The 20356-nt window shown below is 47.1% G+C and overlaps 1 protein-coding gene across 1 annotated transcript; it reads left to right on the forward strand.

Annotated features, from left to right (window-relative positions):
• Positions 1 to 847: 847 nt before the first annotated feature.
• On the forward strand, positions 848 to 19372 carry LOC118795448 (serine/threonine-protein kinase PAK 2-like). The gene is made up of 15 exons (XM_036553911.1): positions 848 to 1065; positions 12179 to 12423; positions 12538 to 12644; positions 13366 to 13516; positions 13773 to 13789; positions 14296 to 14409; positions 14699 to 14828; positions 15371 to 15434; positions 15734 to 15782; positions 16156 to 16268; positions 16581 to 16698; positions 16981 to 17080; positions 17454 to 17650; positions 18389 to 18526; positions 18986 to 19372. Exons 2-15 carry the CDS (start codon positions 12237 to 12239, stop codon positions 19070 to 19072), a joined length of 1572 nt encoding a protein of 523 aa, XP_036409804.1. The 5' UTR covers positions 848 to 1065; positions 12179 to 12236; the 3' UTR covers positions 19073 to 19372.
• Positions 19373 to 20356: the final 984 nt, after the last annotated feature.

The raw sequence follows: 20356 nt of genomic DNA on the forward strand, positions 1-20356 counted from the left end.
AGAACCTTAGGTTTTGGCAGTCCATCCCTAAAAGACTCTTAACGGGGGAAACATGAAAATGGAGGATCAATGTGAGTGCACAGAATGGGGAAAAAAATTACAGCTATGCATGTCCAAAATGCACATGGCTGGAATTAAAAGGCAATGATACAAATGTTCATGTGGGTACTTGTTGCATTTGTCACACATTTTTGCCTGAGTTCAATATGTAGCATGAGCTCAGTATGCAGCTATTTCTGGAAGTGATAATACATTACAATCAATGCAGCACTCCAACCCCACCCCTACAGCTACCAAGAAGCACCCTCCTTATTATGGATTTTTTTTTACTTCAGTTTTAATTGTTGACACACCCCGGAAAATTTGTTTGGTCTAGAGTGAAATTTGAGCAGTCCTGTTCAGAAATATCAGCTCTATATTTAAATGCATTCGTCAATAATTTGATCTTTTTGAATTTTGTGTTCCTTTTTCTCACTTCCAATTTATTGGCCAACTCGGTAGAACTACATTTTCCAGTGAGCAACAGCGCGGACACTGTGGATTCTACTTGATCTTGGGAATTATAGTGTAGGTTCCCCTCAGCTGGAAGCTTTATGCTACGTTGGAAGATAAAATCAGACTACGCTACCCACAATGCTCTCCGGTTAACTAAAAGGTGAGTTTTCGTCATAATTCTGACTTTAATTGCAGTAATAATTTGAAATTTACTTTTGAACTGACTTTCTGTGTGCAATTTATATTTAAGCATTTAGGAACACGGCATAGATTTAAAAAGCGAGCGTGATTTAGACAGTAGCTAATAACATGTTGAGGTTGGGTTGGGTCAGTAGTTCCGCTTCCCCTCCGCCATTGCGTAGCTTCCCCGGTTCAAGAAGATAAAAGAATAAAACGAATTCAAGAAAAAAACAACTTAGTTAGCTCTGCTGAAGTCAAATATTCATTTAACACAGGGATCGTACAAAACAATCGACTTTTATCAGGGTCCGACAAACCCAGGAGTGGTGCCCAGAAGAGGCGGAGCCAACTTCTAGGAGTTTTGTGGGAGTTTGCAGCAGAGTTTTGCTGGTGAGTAGCTGGTCAGCTATTATTATTATCATTAGCCACTTCTAAAATAATAAAGTAGATGTTTGATTCAGACTAATAGTAAAATGAAATTGTTTAATTAGCGTGTACAGCACTTTGAATGAATAGAGATGCGAAACTCATGAGTAGGAAGTTTGCTGGATAGCAAGCGCTGAATCAGTGCGCAGGATAGGTGTTAGTAAAGCTTCCGAATAGAGGACTAAACTAGGGCATTCCTTATTGCAATCGTAGCTTGTCTTACTCGCTATTTTGCTTTCTTCAGTGCAGTGTGAGGTAATCTGATGGGTAGCTAAATACGCTAGTTTACTAAGAGCGAATTATAATTGGTTGCGGGAGCTAACTGGTTAGTCACGCTTTCACATGGCTAGCCATTTTAAGCTTGCGACGGCTGCTTGGCTGTGACAGCCAACTAAACTGCGTGTTTATTTTCGGAATTTACATTTGTTATATTTGTATGTTTATTTTCGGTTTTCGAGGGCAGTTATTACAATGACACGGCTTGTTTTCCCAGAAAAGGGGAGCAGTGCTAAACAAGACAGTTATACAGCTGGCTAAAGTAACGTTATTTGGCGGGCGAGGTTGGTTTTTGTCGGTAAATGTGTTAATATCAGGGGATTTTAGGGGAAAAAGGAAAAAAAAAAACATCTCGACGTGAAACCAGTGGCGAAATGAGGAAATCTTTATCTTCGGGAGCGGTTTACTGGTGTATTGTATGTGAGGGATTTTACAGTGTCAAAATCCCAGCCTGTTTTCTCTTATGCTAGTGACCACAATGCAGTGTTAATGTCACGACCTGATTAATAACCTGCTATCTAAAGCTGACAAGATCAAAAGATGTTTTTTGGGGTGCAAAGAAGAAAGTAGCAGAAATGCAATAGGCCTGAACATGTGGTTGGCAAGTGTCTTGTATAGGAAATAAAAACTAGTTGTCGGTAGCTGTTACTACATCACGAAAGTCTTGCATTTTCATTCGGGTGGATATCCTCCGTCTGTGGTAACACGTGATACGTTGTGTGCTTTTTTAGCTGATGAGATGGGTTTTCAGTTTCTTGCAGCTGAGCCTTTGAGAAATATTGCATCACCTTCCTGACTAAACGTTCAGGTTTGAAGCAAAGGGAAGAGAATAAGGGTTTTGTTTTCGTTTTCCATCTCAAAGCAATCCATCCACCAGACCAGAGGAAACATGCATGCACAGCTGTTGAAAAGTGGTACCTGCAGAGTGAGGTGTCAGACAGGCCAGCGATGACGTTAGCAAGCTGATGTCTGAAGCTTGCTGTTCATGAGAGGAAGCTGAGGAAATGACACGCAAGAGTTTGCAGAATGGCATCCTGGGTGTGTGTGTGTGTCTGTCTGAGTGTGTGTTGGGGGAGGGGGTGGGGAGTTACTGCTGATAGCTGCTGGCCATCAGTGTGTAGGTGCACATTGTGATTGAAAGCATCCGGGGTGAGGAAGCGTAAGGATGTAGCCTGCTATCCTAAAAGGCTTGCGCTTTCCTCACCAGGCTCCAAGGGGAAATGGAATTGAATTAGAAAGGGGGGGGGGGTGGTTGAAGGAGCGTTGGGGCCGGTTGCCTCACACCAGGAAGCCCGGCTCAGAACTTCCTTTTATAGACGCTCGCAAACACAAAGGGCTCCCGGTCTCCCTTCCTGTAAACAGTTCCTCTGCACACCGAGGTCTGTGGCAGCCGCGCACCAGTGCTGCCTCGCGCCGGATTGGCCAGCGCGCCACGTGACCTACCGCTTCTGCGGGACCCTGACTGGAAGGAAGTGACTTTCTGTGCTGACGGCGTCGGCCGGGCCAATCACAGTGCACGCATATGAGGCCCGATTAGCTACAGCAGAGAGAGAGGTGTCTATGTTCGTTGCCGGCTAAGATTAATGTAAATCTCATGTACAGTAAACCAGAATCATGTTTTGAATGGTTAGACAACATGACACAACCACCAGCGTTGCATATTATTATTCTTGTGATGCGGTGATTTGTGCCTTGTGTAGGCATACATTTCTTTACTTGTTCCTGGAGAGACTTCTCTCTGTGTGGCTGTCACCCTTGGGTCTCAGTAGGGAGATACTGCCCCTCTGGATACTGGGAGCAGCAGTGTAAAGAGTGGGTGTGTGGCCTGCCCACGTTACATTATATTATTGTCATTTAGTAGACGCTCTTATCCAGAGTGACTTAAAAATTGTAACTTATATATGCTATCCATTTATACAGCTGGATATTTACTGAGGCGATTGTGGGTTAAGTACCTTGCCCAAGGGTACAGCAGCAGTGCACCTGCAGGGAATTGAACCAGCAACCTTTTGGTTACAAGCCCTGCTCCTTACTGGCATGCTACACTACCACCCCTCTGATGAATGAGCTGGACCTGCTCAGATGGGTTGTCAAGCTCTGAATGTCCAGCATGTCAGTATGGTGAGGGCTTGACTGCTGTCTGGGTCTGCCTCTTCTGTGTGTTGTTTTATTGTCGTTCAAGGCTTGCGTGAGGCTTATTTTCCCAGGATTCATTTATTAAGTCCTTCTAAGCATCTGTCGAGCTGTGGAGGGACAGCGGGACACGTGTGTGGCACACGCGCGGGGGGAGATTTAAAAGGGAAATCGCAAGTGTCACCGTGGGTCAAGTGGCATGCGCCGGCGTGGGCGGGTTGGCACGGGAACAGCCTCGCCCCACTCTGCCTGGGGGCCAGAGTAAGTCTATGACCTCACCGTGTTTACGTTTTCCCCCGTCAAGCGGTAATTGCGGAAAACAAACACGTCTGCCTGCGAGCCGAAGGCCTGTGGGACTCTCTGGACTTGCTAATGGCTTGGGTGGGGGGGCACATCACAGTTTCCTCTTCCAGGCTTCCTCTGGCTTGCTTCCCCCCACCTCTATATTGTCCATGGAAGACACTGAGAACAGTGAACACCGAGCTGCCTGCCTCCCTACTGGTGGCTCACACAAGCCAGTGGTCCCGTAGGACACTGCAGCGTCGGAGTTGCCCGTGATTAATGAGGCGAGAATCGCCTTGTCAGCGTCTACGGCCGTGGGAGGGGGAAAGACCGAACTCACGAAAACAGTCTAGTGGTTTTTGGCCAGTTGTGTTTGTGTACGCTGTGCTTTAGGGACGCGAGTCATTGCGGAACTAGGGTGGGAAGGGGGCACCAGCTGTTGAGGGGGGTGTAGAGAGTCGAATGTTACTGACATTGCCAGCCTTGCTTTAGCTTTGAAGAGGTTGAGAAAACTAATGAAAATGGATCAGGTGGAACGACAACAAATATAGCCATTTCAAGGAAGTTTATGCGTACAGGCCTGTCTAATGAGAGGTGGCAGTACAGTGCATAAGGTGTCAGTTCCTTCACGTCTTTGTGATATGTGTGGCTGTGGGTCTTTTCAGATTGCGCTGCCCACAGCGTGAAGTCAGAGGTGATGCAAAGGAGGGCATGTTCTCTGCTGAGAAAAGAGAAGTTGTGAAACGGCATGCCTGCAGGCCTTCGAAGGCCCGCCGAACAGGCATGCCTGCTCTGCAGAGTTTCAAGACACGCGTCCTCCAAAGCGCGGCTGAGCTCACCTGAGATATGCACGGACACGAAACGTGGCCCATGGCTACGAGCACGGACACACACAGACACACGCTCACGCCCGTGGCTCTCTCATACCGAGCGATCGTGTTGAAACCTTGCTTTCTGGTCGTTGCCCGGGATACAGGCTCAGACGAAATATGCCAGTCTGGCTCTCCTCCCTGGTACAGAGCATGCCTATCGCTACCCCAGCTGCCATCTCTTAGCCTATGTGTAGGAAGGTACCATTTTAGAATTCCAAAGTTCCTTAATTGAAAGGTTAAATAATTAATTTAGGCAGGTGTCAGCAGATTACCTCTGTAATGGATCCAAACCTCAGTGTATTGCAGTCATTATTTTGGAGTAACCCTCTGTAAAATGAACTTGCAGTCTGGCAAGTTTTTGCATGTAGTGTGTCCTTTGAGCCTCCTGATTCTTGCCAACAGAGTTTGTGAGGTCAACCCGTTTAAAACATCTAAATCTCAACTCTGCGTGTGGGCGTTGGAGTGCGTGTGCACACGAGCTGGCACCATGCCATTCCAGAACCCTGTCTGTTCAGTGCTGTGTCTGATGCCTGACTGGAACATTTGAAAGCCAGGTGCTTTCTGGGAGCTGGGCCACGCCCTAAGCTTGTGCATGTTCCAGCTGTGCATTCCTGGATGCGCTGCGTAGTGCAGTGAGTTTCCCAGCGATTTTTCAGCACAGGCGATCGGTGACCTATTTCTCCTTCCCCACACCTGCTCCTTTCCTCTAACGTACCAGCACAGTCGCTGGTTCTGTTTCTGTCAGACAAACTTGACTGCCTTTAGACCTGTGGTATCCACCACTGCAGCTGCATTTGATAAGAGCTCAACTGAAGGCCGCAATCTTGTGCATCAGAGGACATAGTTTTAGATGAATTGTGAGAAAGAGAGCATGCTGGGAAAAATCATGCATCACAGTTAAGATTTGCTGTGGGCTCCTTGAGACTTTCCATTAACCTGCAATCACTGTAGGTCACCAGCACCTGAGGCAAACAGGTGATTGCACAGCAAGGTAACCCGGGCTAACGGTATGCTGGCCAATCCCAGACAGAGTTGTAGCCTGCCTGTTTACACTGTGACACGCCATAGCCAGGAGCTGTTTTCAGGGCTTACTCTCAGCTAGGCGTCATGGTCTGGTTTCCATTGATTATTGCATTGATTCGTGCTGGAGATCGTGTTACTGTGGGGCACTGTGCATTAGGGTGGCTCATACACAGCCCAGAAAGGCCAGTGGAATCCAGGCTTGGTTTGACCCTCAGCCGGAGCGGAGCCTCAGGGAGCCACTTCTGTGGCGCAGCGGCAGACGTGACCATACTTGCAGTGCCCGATACCGCGCTGGAATGAGGTCCTCCCATCTGCCTGGGCTTGCTCTACCCCCTCTCTTGCTCCCAACTCTCTCTGTCTCTTCCCCATCTCTCTCTCTTCCTCTCATTCTCTCTCTCTCTCTCTATCACTTAATTTGGTAGAGAGACCCTAGCGGGGCACTCGGGGTGAGGCCATGACGGACCACTGAAATGTTTGAGGCAGAAACACGTTTTCCATTCATTCTGTCTTCTCTCTTTGCCGTCATACATTTTGAAGGGCTGTTAAACTGACTTTCTGATTTCTGAAACCGGATACTAATGTATGGTTTGTTCAGGCAGAGATTTGACTTGAACCTCACCGGAACAACGCTGTGAGAAATTATAGCCTCTCTCACCTTGGAGATCTGAGTTATCGTGTAATTGATTTGTCAGATGGCTGTTGGGAAGGGCGACCAGCAAGCATACGCTAGGCCAGTGAGGTGTGCTTATTTTTCACTGCACCCAATGTTAGCTTCACACTTTAACATGGACAGAAGCCAGAATTCTGTGCCTTTTCCCAAAGGGAGAAATAAGCTTTTGGCATCAGAAGTTCCTGACAGCAGTCCAAGAAGTGATGAAAGGGGGTTTTATGAAATAAATTGCCATTGAAGCAGACGTCTGTCTGTTAGTGGTCATTACTAGCGAGAGAAATAACAGCAATATAATGGGTATTACAGCGGTGAGGACCTGAGCTGTCTGGATGTTCCGAAAATCAGAGGGTCGGAACTTTCGCTCTGACTACGCGTCTCAGTCTGTCTTTCACCCTACAGCTGTCAGCTCTCTTCCTCTCCTCTCTCTCTCCTTCCCTTTTTCTCCATTTCCCCCTTTCCTCTTTGTATCGTTTCCCCTCCCCTTCTCTCTCTCTCTCCCTCTGAACCCCCCCCCCCCTCCCCCCGCCACCCACTCCTCTAAGGTGAGATGTGGCTCAGCCTCACAATAGCGCGGAGCGGAGTTTCATAGGGCCGCGCTGGCTGCCGTCTTCCTCTTTGTAGGTCACAAGGGCAGCTGTGACGGCCGCAGAGCGTAACGCTCTTTTGTGTTTCTCGGCTCTGCGGTAACCGCTTCCTGCTTCTCAGCAGAGGTGCGTGCGTGTGAATAACGGAGCCAAAAAAGCAAGAGTGAGCGGGAAGCTGACGTTTTTTCTCAGCTCGAGTGGGCCGCACCTGCGACCTGCGACCTGCGACCTGCGACCTGCGACCTGCGACCTGCGACCTGCGACCTGCTCTGACGAGCTGGATATTTACTGAGGCGATTGTGGGTTAAGTGCCTTGCCCAAGGGTACAGCAGCAGTGCCCCAGTGAGGAATCGAAACCGGCAACATTTCGGTTACAAGTCCTGCTCCTTAACCACTATGCTACGCTGCCGCCCATTGAACGTGAACGTGCATGCCTATGTGTGTGCATGTATGTGCACGTGCATATTTGCTTGTCCCTGACAGAGACCTGGATATGGCCTCTAACCCTGTCATTACTCTGAAACCACTCTGTGCAGTTGACGTTCCAAGGATGCCTCATTGCTGTTATTTGTACCCGTTTTTTGGATGAGCACCCTGTTTGCCGTATAGGCCACCGCGCTCACTGACCTTCGCTCAATTAGATTTCGGCCCATGCTTTCGGAACCTCTTTAACTTCATTTCGGTTGCATCTGTGATATGTCCTTGCCTCAGAACCAGATAGGATGCTTAGTGTGGCAAGTTTTTCCACTTGCGTCCCTGTGTAAGGAAATCATTGTGGTGAAACAGGTACTTGCTCCTGTCTCTGCCAGCCATTGAACAAGCTTCACCTTATGGTCATGAGAGTAGTGTAAGGCCTCACCCTCAGGTAGCAGAAGTAGTAAGTTAAAGGAATATGCCTTTCAAATTATTTGAAAATGGAATGTTGGCCACCTAGACAAAAATGCACCCGTAATCAAACCCTGCTTTTATGAGAAATGACAACCATTACCAGCAATAATTATCATTATTTGTTGTCTGTTCAGAGTTTTTGTACATTCTTCCCTGAATTTTGTACCCTTGTACTCTCTTTTACATGAGAATTTATAATCCAAGTGATGACTGTGATCCAAGTCATGAATGATTAATTGGAGCAATCCAGCTTCCTATTGAGATTGTAGTTCACCGGAAATAAGCTTAATCACTGTAAGGTTCTTCCACACTCTGGCTCAGGAAAGCCTTGAAGTAGATTAATGTCCGTTGTGTCTGTGAGGCTTGCTTCTCTTTGTGAACGAGTGAACAGCCCTTTCCTAGATGTTGAAGGCTACGGTGGAATGTGCCATGTTACACTTTAGCAGACATTCTGCAAGTGAGTGAATTTGCCACTTTTACAGATTAGACTGCTTTTACCTCTGTCAAGAGTAAAAAAAGTATATCCTCGATCACAGCTAAAAGGGTGACATTTGATAATGGGCAGGTTGAAGCATGTGAGGTTTTTGAAGACGGTTTGCATTATTGTGGTATGGAGAAGTGTCATTCAGTGGGGGAGGAAGGCGTGAGCTCTTCCTGTCCGCTCTTTGCTCATAATCAGACTGAGCTCGCAGAGGTGACTGATGGGGTTTGTGGTCCGACACAGGCGCACACAAGGGGGGTGAATTTTGTTCGAAAGCTTTGCCCTTCAAATAGGTCAGAGAACGACAGGAAAAGCATGATCAAGCAGGGAGGGAATGTGTGTGTGTGTGTGTGTGTGTGAGAGAGAGAGAGAGAGAGAAAAAGAAAAGCAAGCAGTGCTGGAGAGGGGGAAGGTGGTTGAGCTGCGGTCGGGCACATGCGCGAGCTTTCACCTTATTAGGGCATGGAGGGAGCGTGGCTGACGGTGCATGTCTGTCTGCGTCGCCTGTGCAGGTTACAAACCCTCAGAGGCGCATTCAGAGTGAGACCCAGCACGCGCACCGGGGCGGGACCCCTGACCACCACCGGCGGTCTCAGGGGCTCACGCTGTCACCGCTGCTCCTGTCCCCAAACAAATCTGTGCTCCCTGTTTCAGTGATTAATGAGGCTTAGCACCCATTATCTCTTTGCTTGACTCTCATCAGATGCATTATGGGCAGTGGCCCTGTGATAAAGTACATGTGTGCTTCATGCTGGGATTAACCTTGAGACTGTTGGCTACCTGTACTCAGAGGCATCTCCTTGCTATTGCACAAAGGGAACAGTAATTACTAATGTGGATTATGGTAACAAAATCTAATGGTGTGTTCCAAATTACAGTTGTGACTTCTGATTTAGACGGTAAATGGAAACGATGTGATGGGGGGTTTTTGCTGTGATAAGTGTTGGGTCACCGCCTTACCACCGCGTCTCTGACCGCAGCGTATCTTCGAGCGCAGCGACCACTGTCTGAACGCAGACGCGCTCCTCTGATCCCAGGGCCTGCAGCTTTTGCTCAGACTGATCTCTGCACACTGACTGCTGTTTGAACGCAGTGTGTGAACACCTGACCTGAGAGCACAGAACCCGACCGGAGGCATGAGGGGAAATAGAGTGTGAACAAGCTTTGCAGCAACGGTGAACTATGAGGGTCTGGGCCTAGCAATTTGGGTAAGGTGAAAAAACGAAACCAGAATTAAACAAAGCCACTGTGCGAAAACTCTGCCTTTAAATATTTTGCATTAATCAAAGCATGCATATGCTTAAATGTAACATGGATATTAGGGATGCACGATATTGGATTTTTGCTGATATTCGATATGCTGATATTTTCAAACTCATTTTGGCCGATTGCCAATGCGGATACCAATATAGTGTGTGTGTGTGTGTGTTGTGTGTACACTATATGGACAAAAGTATTTGCCCACACCTGTTTTTCAGGGTTTGGGCTAGGCCCCTTAGATATTAGATATTATTAGATATTATTATTAATATCAATAGATATTGATATTAATATTAATAGATATTGCTCTTTTTCTGCATGAAAATTAGCAGTGCATCATCATCGCCTTTGTGCACGGCGGCACAAATGGGTAACATCCAGCTACATACTTTGGAATATCTGTCAGTTTACCAATCTGAGGTCAAAGCTGGCAATTTGGGCTATTCAGAACTAGTATTTAGTCTGAGGTACATTTCAGGGCGTCTGCGGTTTTTGGCCATTGTGTGGGTGTTTACCATTTGCTACTAGGAATTGTGCTGAATGTGCAGATACTCAAGCATGAGATGGCTGGTTGATTGCTTTGATTGTTGCTCAAGTGCTTGGGTTTTTCTTTTTTTTTTTTTGTCTCAGTATCCGGTTTATTTTTTTGTCCCCAATGTTCAAATGTTCAGGAGGGAGAGCCTGGGAAGCCTGTGTGAAGTAGTCAATAAATCATTGATTCCTTCTGCCTGACAGTGAGTGAGTTCAGATATCTTTGCAGCAAGTGGTTGTCTGCACAGAGAGAGCTGTTTGATACAGCTTCATACAGCGCATTGTCGGGCTGGGTGAGGAAAGCCGGGTTTGATCTTAGGAGCCATAGCGTTGGAATATTAATCTGAATGCGGGTCTCTGTGAGTAGTGTGGCATACAGCCGTTTTCTCGTGTGAAACTTTGCCCTCTCCTCGAGTCTATCAGCCTCCTCTTGCAGAGACGGCGCTCTGGGTCACAGTGCGCCATCACCCGCAGCGATGACTGTCACCCGCTCGCTTCTTCCTGTTGCTTTACACAAAGAGGATGCAGTAAGTGATGACTTCCTGTGAGAGCTGGAGTTTTTTTTTTTTTGCACAGCTTGCTGTGAAATCCCCCGTGGTTGTATACCATAGTAGAGTGAGAGTCTGGTGTTGTGGTAATCCATAGGAGAGATGGCAGACAGCTGGAAAGGGACTGGATGTGAGGAACATGCCTATCCTCAAAGATGACATCACATGAAACATGGCTATTCTCAGATTGTCGCCATTTATGTAGGAGGAGTACTAATGTCCTCTGAAAGGCACCAGTCATTTGGCAATGATGGGTATATTCCACAATGAATATGCAGTCTAATTCTGTGAGGTTGTATAGCCGGGTGTGTCAGCACCAAGAAAAGACAACACAATGATGTTATTAAGAAAAACAAACATATTAACCACTGTTTGGATGAACATTGAATTTTTCATGAAAGGGAAACAGGATAAAATAAACTAGAACGACTAAGACGAACAAAGACTAACATATGAAATAGATTGAGTGAATGACAGAAAAACTGATAATGGAAACAAACCAGAACATAAAAGAGGAAAGAGTTTGGAGATGAAATGAGACAGCTGCTAGTGATTATAAAATCATTGCCATAATTTTGACTTTAGTTGACAAAAAGTTGATTGGATTGAGTTTATTGCTACAATTCCTCAAATGTGACACAAGTTTTACCTAAGAATCTGGCCTTCCAGGGCTGATTGAGGTCAGAATGTGTGGAATATCTGTTAGCAGTGAGATCTTTGCTTTCCAAGCCAGTCAGGGGGGTCAGAATGCATGGTGCATCTGTTATTGAGGAGGGTTCCCCTTTTAGAGGCAGCTGGAGTTAGTTTGCTCTGAGAGGCAAACGGATGTGACCACAGATAACAGATGTCCTATGGTTCCTGGTGCACCTACATACCACAACATCAGTGGCCTGGTACTCCTCTTGAGCTCACAGTTCACATCCTGACCTGCCGTGTGTGTTCACCCTGAGTCACGCCTTACAGTTCGTCTGGTGACAGCCGTGCATTAAATTTAGATCAAAGTATCTAATGTCAGGTGACTTAGAGTAATGTATGCAATGCAGTTGTGGTGAGAGAGAACGCTTCTCCCTGCAGTTGACACCAGACATGGAAGGCTGTCTGGGCAGGGATTGCCCTGTTTTCTGAATGTAGTGCAGAGAAAGTTTTCCTCTTTTGATTCACAATACCAATGCTAACTGAGGCTTGTGTTAGGAAGCCAGCGTTATTTTGAAGGCATAGCAAGCATTCATCAGCTGAGCGAGACCAGAACAGGCACTAAATGGCAGTGACTGCTTTGTAGGCCTTTTCACCCTGTAGCAGTGCAGTGCGGTAACTTGCTTTGAGTTCACTCTGCAGTGAATGGCAGTAAGTGAAGGACTGTTCTCGGGACTGCTACTTCCAGCCACAGCCAAAATGTTATTGCATTTATCTGAAAGCTGCGTCATTGTTAATTGCTGACGATATTGGCAGCGGTGGCGTGAAGCGAAAGTGACCACTGTCCCCTTGGGGAGCCTTTTGAGACCCTCTTCCTGTGTGTGTCTGTCCCGCAGGTCAGTCTCTGCGGCCCCCTCTCGCTCCCCCCTCCCCCCCCTCCGGCGCGCCCCTGTCATGTCCGATAACGGAGAGCTGGAGGACAAGCCCCCGGCCCCACCCGTCAGAATGAGCAGTGCCATCTTCAGCAGCGGCGGCAAGGACGCGCTGTCGGCCAATCACAGCTCCAAGCCCCTGCCCTCCGTGCCTGAGGAGAGGAAGCCGCGAAACAAGATCATCTCCATCTTCTCCGGAGCTGAGAAAGGCAAGGCGGGGGCGCATATTTTCTAGGAATGCTGAGAAGTGCGATTAAGTCTATTCATAACCTCGGCAGTCTTGCTCAGTGGGATTTGGCTCTGACTTGTCATGTGTTGTGTAGTGGGCCGGAAGAAGGACAAGGACAAAGAGCGTCCCGAAATCTCACCCCCCTCGGACTTTGAGCACACCATCCACGTCGGCTTCGATGCCGTCACTGGAGAGTTCACAGTGAGTGATGCATCCAGCGCCCCCTCTGGCCGCATGTTGCACTGCAGTCCGTCATACCTCCACACAGAGGAACGCTGTCTGTCTTCTTCCAGGCAAAAGTTGCCTCTAAATGCTGATCTAGGACCAGTTTTTTTGTTTAACATAGGTGGAACTGTGGTTGGGGAATCTGGTCCAAGCTCAGCAATTATGGGCAGATTCTGCCTTGAGCTTTTTTCTTGAACCCCCTCAGTCATAACTGATTACATTACATTACATCATTGTCCTTTAGCAGACGCTCTTATTCAGAGTGCCTTAGATTGGTTACAATTTTATCCTTTTATACAGCTGGACTATGAATGAATAATTGTGGGTAATTGTAAGTTAATTACATTGCCCAAGGCCACAACAGCAGTTCACTAGCGGGGGAATTGAACCAGCAGCCTTTCTGTTATAAGCCCTGCTCCTTACCACAGTACCACCCTGCTGCCCGCAACTGATTAACTTGTGCCTGATCAGACAAGCTAGCCCTGTTCTGCCTTTAGTTAGCATACCATTGTCACCACTTATTACACTCTGTGTTCTCCTATCATGTCTCCTTGAAATTCGCTCAAAAGGCATAATTGTAAGCTTCAAAATGGTGCCTTTTATGACTGTCGAGGAAGGCCATGCTTATAGTGTTTTCACTGGCCACGCCCCCTCACCTTCCTGCAGACGCTGACCACACCCCCACCCTTCTCCCCAGGGCATGCCGGAGCAGTGGGCGCGGCTGCTGCAGACCTCCAACATCACCAAGTCGGAGCAGAAGAAGAACCCGCAGGCCGTGCTGGACGTGCTCAAGTTCTACGACTCCACTGGCAACGGCAAGCAGAAATACCTCAGCTTCTCCTCTTCAGGTAAGTGTGCCTGTGCAGGAATGTGAAGCTTTTCCTCCTCTTTAGTGAGCTTGAGTGTGTGTGTGTGTGTGTGTGTGTGTGTGTCTGTGCAACAACTCTGCCATGTAGAAACACCGAGAGACACAAAGAAAGGGTGTGTCGGTGTGTGTGAGATACTAAATGCTGAAGTGTATCCGTTGTAATTAAGAGTGAACCTCCTAAGTTCAGGCTTGCTTATTTAAACTCAGTACTAATCCTCTCCACTCTCCGCCCACAGACAAAGACACGCCGCTGGTGAGTGCAATATTGATTTTTCCCTTTCTGCTCTTAATGGCTGATCACACAATCTCCAGACTCATTAAGTGGAGGATTAAGCAGGTCTTCAGAGTATTCAGCCTACATTGTTGTGAGTTAAAAGCCCTTTTAAAAACAGTTTCTTACACAGGATTCATCACTGGTCCTCTAACATGCTTGTGAGCTACATTAGGTATGAACGCTAGAGATAAAGCATGCATAACCATGTCTGAATTGGTGATGGTAGACTAAACCTTCATGAATCTCAGAATGGGAGCTATGTAGCTACCACATGATGTGAATTTCTGACATTGATTATCAAATCAAGCCTTTTCTGTCTTTTAACCATTGTGGTTTGTTTTCTCCTATCTCTACTGTTGACCCTTGAGACATTTGTGTTTTCACAATGATGAAACACGTAGATAGAACTCAAGCCTTTTTATGTATATGCATATGAGATGAGTCCTAAATATGATGGCAGATTCTCAAAGACCTGTCCGTTTCAGCCTGCCAAGAAGGGCACTGAACCCTCACCGCCCAACGTCAAAGACAATGACGACGATGAGGACGACGAAGCCCCGCCGCCCATCGTGGCACCCCGACCGGAACACACCAAATCCGTGAGTGCACCCCACGCTGGTCTTTATGGACACTCCTTCAGGGATGTACCAGGCCCAGGGAATGATCCTGCGTACAGTTTTTTGACAGCCACCACCCATATAAAAAGCCATAATGTGTGGTTGTAATTTGTGTCCAAACTGGGGAATTCCAGTGAAGTACACCCACGTAGACACTGACAGGTTGTAGCAGTTGGAGCCGAGCGGCCGCCTTGTTGATTGCTACATTTTTCCCGCCGTATGACCCCGCAGCGGCAGCAGGGATCCTGACCGGTTCCGCGTGTTTCCGCAGGTGTACACCCGCTCGGTCGACCCCCTCGGCCCATCAGCGGTCAGCCCGGACGGAGACGTCGCCTCCAAGGGCGCCGACAAACAGAAGAAGAAGGGCAAGATGACCGACGAGGAGATCATGGAGAAATTGAGTAGGTTTATTTACTGCCTGCCATAATCATTATCACAACATGAGAGATTGGTAGGGGTGTAATTTGTATATCCCTTACAGGGATACAGCATTACATGCCTGACAATTTCAGCTGAGAAAGATTTCAGGGGCCCCTGTCTTTTGTAACTAAATGTCAGTAGTTTAATTTACAATTACTGTCTGGCATGCATATCGACTCTGAACATATCTACTCCGAGCATGAAATTAGCATCCAGAGGTCTGGAAACACATAGCAACATAGCAACTCCCATAAAAGGGTGACTTTTAAAATGTGTGAAACCAAAGGATTTTTGACTTTTTATTTTTTTTTTAATTCCTCCTTATAGGACTACCATAGGTTCTTTTAAGTAAGCTGCATGCACACAGACCCACAATACACCTACCAGCTCATATGCTACTTTCATCTCAACCTGTTGCATTACAACTCTGCCACTGTCAGTCCAGTGGTAATAGCAAACCTGTCAGCATGTCACAAACACTAAAGACTAAAAGGAAGTAACATTTTGTTGTTGTTCCTTGTAGGGACCATAGTCAGTATTGGCGATCCCAAGAAAAAGTACACGCGATACGAGAAGATTGGACAAGGGTGAGTTATGCTTCTTCACAGGGGTGGATTTTGAGCTGAGTCAGTCGTCTGTCCCTGGCAATACGTCATTTGGGGGTAAAATGGGAGACTTGTGTCCGTCTAAACAGTGCAAAATATGGTGGGTGTGGTGACCATGAAACAGAATATGTCACCATCTTGAGTGAAATTGAAAACTGTGGGATGAGGAAGAAGAGATTCAATGTCAGTTTAGAGCTGGAAACTGTGGGACGAGGAAGAAGTGATTCAGTTTCAGGGCCAGACATGGTGTAAACGCCTCTCTTGCCCCCTCTCTCTCACAGGGCATCAGGCACCGTGTACACAGCTATCGATGTTGCCACTGGACAGGAGGTGAGCCACTGGTCACATAATCCACACAAGCGAAACTCGACTGACTCGAAAAGAATGACGCCTGTTCCATAGCACAAGTCGCTGCATGTCGACTCACTGACCATCAGTCAGTGTGACCTTGAGGGTTACTGACTCTCCATCCAATTTACCCACTTCAAGACTGAGCACAGATTGACAGACAATCATCAATCTCAGTTTCTGGCAACTTTAAGGTTTTTTTTTAACAGAATTGAGTGGTAGTTGTGTCTGTGAGACTAACATGTTGTCGCACTCATACGGATGATCGCCCCCTTGCTTAAGACTGCATAGCATGAGAATGGGGGTCTCTGACTCTGCGGCTGAAGGGCAGTGCTGTGTGTGCTTTTTTTCCCAGGTGGCCATCAAACAAATCAACCTGCAGAAGCAGCCCAAGAAGGAGCTGATCATCAACGAGATCCTGGTCATGAAAGAGCTGAAGAACCCCAACATCGTCAACTTCCTGGACAGGTAACGTTTGCAGTCACAAGGAAGATGGTGGTGCTGGTGGTGGTGTTGATAAAGACGGTGGTGGCGGTGGAGCTGGTGATGGTGGTGATGGCATTTGTGATGATGATAATGATGACGACAATGATGGTCATGCATTGATGGTGATGGAGTTGATGAAACGGGTGATGATGATGATAATGATGAAGGTCACTGTGGGACTCATGATCATGGTTTCGATAGCATTGGTGATGGTGATGATGATCACGATAGTGGTGGTGATGGCGATGACGGCTGGACCGTAAGCCCATTAGACCCGTCTCTTTGCTCCCACAGCTTCCTGGTGGGGGAGGAGCTCTTCGTGGTGATGGAGTACCTGGCCGGCGGGTCCTTGACAGATGTAGTCACAGAAACCTGCATGGACGAGGCTCAGATCGCCGCTGTTTGCAGAGAGGTGAGACTGAGAGCAACGCCCCTCCCCCAACTGTTGCCAGCACAGCTTTTTGGCTATGAGTAGCAGAAGCAACGTCAGAAAAGGGCAGTGTCTCTCATACCCTCACCCAGCGGCTCTCTCCAACATAGCGACAGTGGCCTTGTTAACCTACTTACCAGTAGGCTAATGTGAACTTCTTGCTCAGCTCCTGACCAGTGCCCGTTTGATACTTGTCTGCTTTTACTCTTACTGTGTTTACACTCCCACATCTGTCTCTCTCTCCCCCCCCCCCCCCCCCCGCAGTGTCTGCAAGCTCTGGAGTTCCTGCACGCCAACCAGGTCATCCACCGCGACATCAAGAGCGACAACGTGCTGCTGGGGATGGACGGGTCCGTCAAGCTGAGTGAGTGTACTCTCCTTCGGACGCAGGGCTCCTGGGTTTCCCCTGTGTGGGAGATGGAGGGGCTGGGCCACTGGGCTGAGGACCAAATGACCGTATGCCGCATAAGTCATTTGACTTCTGGCAGCTGCTGGTCCGTGGGGAACCTGCCCCCATGCTGTCCAAGAGAAAAACCACAGCTCTTCAAATGAGTTGTGTCAGAAACCCAAGGTTAAGAGCATGTGCCTAACGAATAAATGATATCGGTAGGATACCACTTAAGGTCTGTTTTGTTTTCTTTTTCACATTCTGTGTGTACACAGATGCTGTATGTCAGTCCTTATGGAGTGTGGTGGCTGTTGTTGCACTGACATCCTGTCTTTCCATCTCCTTCTAGCCGATTTTGGCTTCTGTGCCCAGATCACCCCGGAGCAGAGTAAACGCAGCACCATGGTGGGGACCCCCTATTGGATGGCCCCGGAGGTCGTGACCCGGAAGGCCTACGGGCCCAAGGTGGACATCTGGTCCCTAGGCATCATGGCCATCGAGATGGTGGAGGGGGAGCCCCCCTACCTCAACGAGAACCCTCTGAGGGTAAGCGGGCGTCGGTCCTCCGCTCCTGCAGATAGCAGTGGGGTCAGCGTGGGTAAGGGGAACAGACGACAATGGGCAGTCTTTCAGAAAGAGAACATGGTCTCTGGGAGGATCACAGATGAACATGAAGTGCTGTACCTTTCAAGGGTTTGGGTGTTAGGAACTGCGGCATTCTATAATGCACTTTTTCTTATTGATTGTGTATGACGTGCCTCAAGAAGATGCTAAAAGGAACTCTGGAGATGCCTGTTAAAGCTGCAGAATTTTTTCCTGAAGCCCATCCAGCTGACCTTTTGGCCTGTGTCAGTGTTGAAAGGGCACATTATACATGTGACACTGCCGGTGAAACCACTGACTGACTGGCATCCTGACACCAGGATGCCAATTAAAGCAGTGACTTGAATGGTGGTCTTGGACCCTTAGGAATGGAGCTCAGCATGTTGGTGACCACTGTCCACCAGATTTGGCACAGAATCAAAGCAGATTCATTCAGCTGCAGTTGGAGAGTTAAATTCCAAAAGGGCACCAGGCAGGAAGAGTGGACATGAAGTCTTGTGAAGTGACATATTTGCTTCAGTTGCTTAGTGTTCTCTAGACGTCACCCGTTTATACATAAAGGCCCACATCTCACCCTTTCAGTGAGTTGCCTTGAGTTTGAAAGCACTTTGGACTCTGCGTGTCTGCTGTTTGCTCACAGTATTTATTCTGCCTTCTTTCCCCTCCCTCACCCCTCATCAGGCATTGTACCTTATTGCCACCAATGGCACCCCAGAGCTCCAGAACCCGGAGAAACTGTCGCCTATTTTCCGGGACTTCCTGAACCGCTGTCTAGAGATGGATGTGGAGAAGAGGGGCGGGGGAAAGGAGCTGCTGCAGGTGAGTCCCGCCCGACCTGAGATACACACCCGCACCCAAAGCCATCATAGATCTGAATCCAGTCAATGCACTAATATTAAGCAAAACTTGTAGACTCATTGCCTTTAACTGTTTATATGTCATGTGACTGTTTTCATTTCTTAAATGTGTAAAACAAAAGGCAATGCTACTAGGTCTGTTGAAATTACATTCAGGTGATTTGACATGTTAATACTTCTGTTTTCTTTTTAATCGTTGTTTAGAATTAACACTTATTTTTCATAGCTGTCATGACGTGAGCTGAAAGTCAACTGCGATGAAGCAAAAGTTAAACTGCTTGTTCACGGTGCACCCACATCATGAGTACAACTCCACCAGTACCAGACTGACTCAAAGAAAACAGGGAGGGGGAGTTTGGCGATGACATGCATTTCACTGACTTCCTGATCATTATTGTTCCGTTTCTCCCACCACCTGCAGCACCCCTTCCTGAAGATGGCAAAGCCCCTCTCCAGCCTGACGCCTCTCATCCTCGCCGCAAAGGAGGCGATGAAGAGCAACCGCTAGCTACACCCACTGCTGCTGAGCTGTGCCAACCCCCCCCCCCAACAACCTGTCGCCCTGCCCTGCAAAAGACGCCAAGCCAATGACTGCTGGGCAGTGTCCCTGCATACCCCAAGCCCACAAACAAAAGACTCCGCCCACCAAGGGAGGGGCTTCTCCGCTGGCCTTATGAACTCTTGTATTACCCAGCTGTCAGTCAGGCCTCAAGAACTCCGCCCCCCAATGCTCCTACTGATTGAGGGCCAAACTCCAAAACCTATAAACAGTCAAACTGTTAGAACGAATACGTATTGTCCTTTTTTCTTGAATCACGGATGCCTTGACCTGATCAGACCAGTATTCACAGCTGATTGTGAACCTTGTAGTGTTTTTTTAATTTAATTTTAGAAACATCCCCTCAAATCAGCTGTAGGTTACAGCCCATTGTTTTTTTTTTGTTTGTTTAAAGTCTGCCAGCCTCCTAGGCATCGTGATACTTGAATCTCACATCTCTGAAACCCTGTTGTCTCTCAAGGATACTCTACTTGCTCTGTCAGATGTGCCTGTCTTGTCTTTGCTCCTACTCTTCTTGTAGAGAATTACCGTTTACTGTATAAGTTGAGCTATTTCTTTAATTCACAGGGATTTAGGAGGCTAAACTTTTAAGGTAAAAGTTTAATTTTTTGTATATTATGTACTTTAAAAGAAAACAAACGTGGAAACCATGGATTATAGATCAGGACATTTTTGACTAGCTGTTTTATATGTATATGTATACTGTATTTTTTATTTCCAACTAACAATCTGACAGTTTACTGCAAGTTTTAAGTATTTGCGATTGTCTTAGTTTTTAATGTGATTAATAATTCACTGTATTTCCATGTATGTGGAGTCTAATTCATTTTGCAAGTAAAACCATTTCTGCAAAATCAACAAATACAAACCTTTGAATAAATGTGTATTTTTTTAATTGAATAATTGAATATGAAATTGCAAGTGTCAACTAAAAGTTTGAAATCAATTTTTCTAAAAATGGTTTCATAAAATGTATGCTCAATGCCTATTACCATTAATATAGGATGTTGGACTACAATATAGGACTACATCTGCTTTTCCAGAAAGGCTGGCCAGTTTTGTAATATTTATCTTTATAGGCAATGTTATGTGAAATGTCTTGCATGTTATGCAAGCCCACTGTTTTTCACCCAGCATGTCACTGATCGTGGGATTGTGGTAAAACTTTGATAGGCATTCAAAAGCAGCTTTCACTGTTGATCTAAAACGCAAAGGAGTAAAGTGGCTCTCGTC

Source organism: Megalops cyprinoides, chromosome 20, assembly GCF_013368585.1.
Source record: "Megalops cyprinoides isolate fMegCyp1 chromosome 20, fMegCyp1.pri, whole genome shotgun sequence".
Taxonomy (NCBI): Eukaryota; Metazoa; Chordata; class Actinopteri; order Elopiformes; family Megalopidae; genus Megalops; species Megalops cyprinoides.